The sequence below is a fragment of the Myripristis murdjan genome, chromosome 20 (assembly GCF_902150065.1).
Source record: "Myripristis murdjan chromosome 20, fMyrMur1.1, whole genome shotgun sequence".
Classification (NCBI taxonomy): domain Eukaryota; kingdom Metazoa; phylum Chordata; class Actinopteri; order Holocentriformes; family Holocentridae; genus Myripristis; species Myripristis murdjan.
Window position 1 is genome coordinate 8,627,525 of NC_043999.1, and position 4,529 is coordinate 8,632,053.

Sequence of the window (4,529 nt, forward strand, 5' to 3'; positions counted from 1 at the left end):
GCTCTTTCATTTCACTTTCCCATCCCGCTCCCTCCTGTGTCTCCTCCCCACGCTCTCTCTCCACAGCCGAGAGATGGGAGCAGGGCAGGGGGATTGTCTTGGGCTCAGACTCACACCAGCAGATGTTTGAAGACAATTACATCTACTTGTAATCCTGGAGAGTGCAAAAGGAAGCCTGGACACTCGTTAAAAATCTGATTTTGTTTTTTTGTTTTTTGTTTTTTTTTTTTTCATTTCCCTGCTTTGGGAAGCCAAGATTTTTCCCACAGAGAGCGAGGATGAGAACTGTACACTGTGATGTTTTGACACTGCCAAAACAGATGGAGTGATACCAGCAGAGAGGAAGACGTATGACAGGGAATCTAAACGGACAAAGCTACTTGACATCATGAATGCCACCCAACACCATGGACTGATCCAAAGCTACCACAACAGGAGCCAAAGCTCAGGCACTTTCCCTATTAACAAAGACCTATCAGGAGAGGAGAAGGACTCGACTACGGGATGCTACGAGCAGCTGCTGATTTCCACCGAGGTTTTCCTCACCCTCGGCATCGTCAGCCTGCTGGAGAACATCCTGGTTGTCGCCGCCATCATCAAAAACAAGAACCTTCACTCGCCCATGTACTTCTTCATCTGCAGCCTCGCCGTGGCTGACATGTTGGTCAGTGTCTCCAACGCCTCAGAGACGATTGTCATAGCTCTGATCAACGGAGGCAACCTGACCATCCCCATGACGCTGATAAAGAGCATGGACAACGTGTTTGACTCCATGATCTGCAGCTCTCTGTTGGCGTCCATCTGCAGCTTGTTGGCCATAGCTGTCGACCGCTACATCACCATCTTCTACGCCCTGCGATACCACAACATCGTCACCCTGCGGCGGGCGATGCTGGTCATCTCCAGCATCTGGACGTGCTGCACGGTGTCCGGCGTCCTCTTCATCATCTACTCGGAAAGCACCACGGTGCTCATCTGCCTCATCACCATGTTCTTCACCATGCTGGTGCTCATGGCCTCGCTCTACGTGCACATGTTCCTGCTGGCGCGCCTGCACATGAAGCGGATCGCCGCGCTGCCGGGCAACGCGCCCATCCAGCAGCGAGCCAACATGAAAGGCGCCATCACGCTCACCATACTCCTCGGGGTTTTTGTCGTGTGCTGGGCGCCCTTCTTCCTCCACCTCATCCTCATTATCACCTGCCCCAGGAATCCCTACTGCACCTGCTTCATGTCTCACTTCAACATGTACCTCATCCTCATCATGTGCAACTCCGTCATCGACCCCATCATCTACGCCTTTCGCAGCCAAGAGATGAGAAAGACCTTCAAAGAGATTTTCTACTGCTACAGCCTGTCCAGCCCGTGTGTGTGTGAGCTGCCTGTGAAGTATTAGCGGAGCCCCGACCTCGCAGAGCACAATGGGGCTCGTGAAGAAGCTTTGTGAAGGAGGGCTTTGAAGTCCTCGGCTCTAATCACTGTGGACTGACGTGACTCTATTTTGCCCTGCGCTACGGCATTCGGCTGTAAATGATTGATAAGCAGGGCGCTCGCCTCTGGTTATGTGAGTCAGGTTGCTCATGAGGTAGGTTTACAACACCTTGTAAAATAGGAGCGCTGCCAAAAACCTCTGTCTTACGTCATTTAGTCTCATGATTCAGCGTTAAGATCTTGTTTTCCTCAAAACAGGGTAAAAAAAAATCCAACTTTAGGATGATACAGTCCCACTTGATTGCATTTCTAATCTGATTTTCTTGACCCAAATGTCATTTTTCTGGATCCTCGTGGGCTGATCTGCCTTATTGAAGATATTTACAAAAAAAATCTGAAACAAGTGTGATTATCTCAAACTACTAGGAGATTTTCTGCACCTCAGTGAAGGAAAAAAAAAGATTTTGACACTGAATATGAGACTACACGACTTGTTAATATGGGGATTTTTTTTTTTTTTCAGTGAAATCACTGTTTTGCTTCTACATGAGGAGTATTTTGTTTTTGTGGTTAATGCCATTCTGAAGTGCAATTTTAAGTCTTTAGAAATGTGACCAGTATGTATATATGCCAATATATATATATATATGCTTAACCTGTGTTGCACTTCTCTCTTGATTTTTATGAATATTATTTTCATTATTATTATTTTTTTAGCTCTCTCTGCTGTTCACTGTCAAACTCTAATCAGAAATGCCATGAAAATAATCTCAAAAAGACCAACTTTCGCTGTTTTGTGGCACTTTGTTGTGACAGCTGCTTTTATGTAAATGACAACATTTGAAAACACAACACTCACGGGCTATAATGCACGTGCATAACATATGACATTGTGGACTTCTTGCAAAGAGATTAACAGAGTGTATTAAAGGACTACCTCCAGGATGAATGCAAAGCACTGTTTTTTAAAGTGTAAAATACATGAATCCTCATAACACACACACACACACACACACACAAAAAAAAAAAAAAAAAATCTGCAAGCAAAGATATATCCCTGGCATATGATCTTTGTGTTTTATATTAAATCTCAGGCAGACAAGCAGGCAGGTTCAGATTTTGTTTATTTGCACATGATGGCCTGAAAGAGATGGAGTCTGTGTTCTAGTGTGTGTTTCCCAGGTCTCAGCCTCGTGTCAGCCCTGCCAAAGTGTCCTTGAGCAAAGCTTTGAGCCCCCCAGCAGCTCCAGCTGTCGTCATCCAGTCAAAGCTGACTCGCGTCCCTCTTGTGAACTTGTGGCTTGTGTGTTTGTGAGAAATTTTTGCACACGCTGGGCTGCTCTCAGTCGTCGTCGGCATGGACTCGATACAGATTCTGTGTGCATTCCAGTGTACATGCGACTGTGAATAGCTATTTTTGTCATATTTATGTAACAGGGTATAATTTATTGAATGTATCGTACGTGTTGCTGTTATCCTTGCCTTAAATATGTCGCACTGTGATGTGAAAAGTACCTGTATTTTCCTGTGACTGTGTTTGAACCTTTTTAAAATGAATGTGATACCACTCTTTATATGAGTGGATGTGGTTACGCTAGATTCAGTAATGCCTTATTCATCCATGGCCTTTTAAACTCAAAGTGCATTCATGAACCCATGTATGATAAGTTGGACGACTTCTGTTAAACGAGATGTTTCTGCTCTGAGCTTTACGTCGACTTTGGATTGTTTCATGTCCCATAAGCAGCAGCTGCAAAGTGAATAAATCGTTGTGTTAACTCGGCCACAACTCCTGTTTGTCTGTCTCTTCCCTCAAGTGCAGACGTAAGCCTTTATACAGAGAAGCCAAGTGATTTTTTTTTTACCTATAAAACCCCCAGAAATAGAAGAAGAATTTCTCCGGATTGAGTCAGAACCTGGAAAGCTGCCAGGCATTTGAACAATCAGTGTCACTTAACAAGCAAGATACAAATTGGTTTGAACATCAGTGACAAGTAATTTACTCAAGCACTATTGCATCTGTAAAAGACTTCAGACAATTTGAGATCTGTGTGGAAAATTACAGGCAATTCGAGAACCTGTAAAAAAAAAAAAAAAAGAAAAAAAAAGAAACATTATTTATTTGATTGATTGATTCCTCCATTTTTCCATTTGCATTTCAGCGCAGAGGGTTTCTCACCAGATGCTTAACTGGTATTTGTGTGCCAATAAAGCACCCGGGAGGTTTCAATGATTGTGACACATTTATCCTTTTGTAAACAATACATTTTTAATGCTGTATAAATAATTACTCTGTGCATCGGTTTACAGTCTCAACCGGCAAGAAAAAAAAAAAAAAACACTTTCTCAGTTTCTACCCCTGTGGCACATCAGTGTGACAAATGAGTGCTAATTCATTCACAATGCAAGTGTGTAGTGGAGTTTAATGGACTTTGCATGCTCACTTTAAAGGTTTAACCCAATTTCTGGAGTCAGAATTACATAATCAGCACAAGGCAGTATTTGTGGAGGAATTTGTCTTGGTGGCAATGCTGCAAAGGCATACAGTATTTACAACAAATATAGCGAGAGTATGGTGAAAAACATTAAATATTCAAATCCATACTGTGTACTGAACATATTAGCCAGGGTCACTCTGTAACACTGATGAGGTCATTCCAGATGACCTTATTTCTCTTATTAAATCCATACCAGTCACACAGAGATATAGATGAGGAAAAACAATGAGTTTGAGAGAGATTTTTACACTTTAAGGTTCATTGTCGTAATAAGCAGCTCTGTATTTTTCATACCCCTTTTCACACCCCTATCCCAGCATGCACTGGGATAGGGGTGGAAGGCAGATTCCTTGTGCATAGTGCTGCAAAAACAATGCTCATCTAACATTAAAGCTGCAGCAGGGACAGAGCTGGTGCCGGTGAATATCAAGGCCAGGAGAGTCTGTATAGTCAGAGAATTCAGAGGTACATGTGTATAATCCACAGCAAATAAACCACTTACATTCAGCACTTAACAAGTAGAAGTACCGCGAGGCAGAGATATAGGGCAGTCATCAAAACCTGGCTAACCTCCAGCTACTTTCAAGAGAAATTAAATTA

General features: G+C 43.1%; 1 protein-coding gene across 1 annotated transcript; it reads left to right on the forward strand.

Annotated features, from left to right (window-relative positions):
• Positions 1–293: 293 nt before the first annotated feature.
• On the forward strand, positions 294–1,396 carry mc4r (melanocortin 4 receptor). The gene has a single exon (XM_030079334.1). The coding sequence runs from the start codon at positions 389–391 to the stop codon at positions 1,394–1,396; it is 1,008 nt and encodes a 335-aa protein (XP_029935194.1). The 5' UTR covers positions 294–388.
• Positions 1,397–4,529: the final 3,133 nt, after the last annotated feature.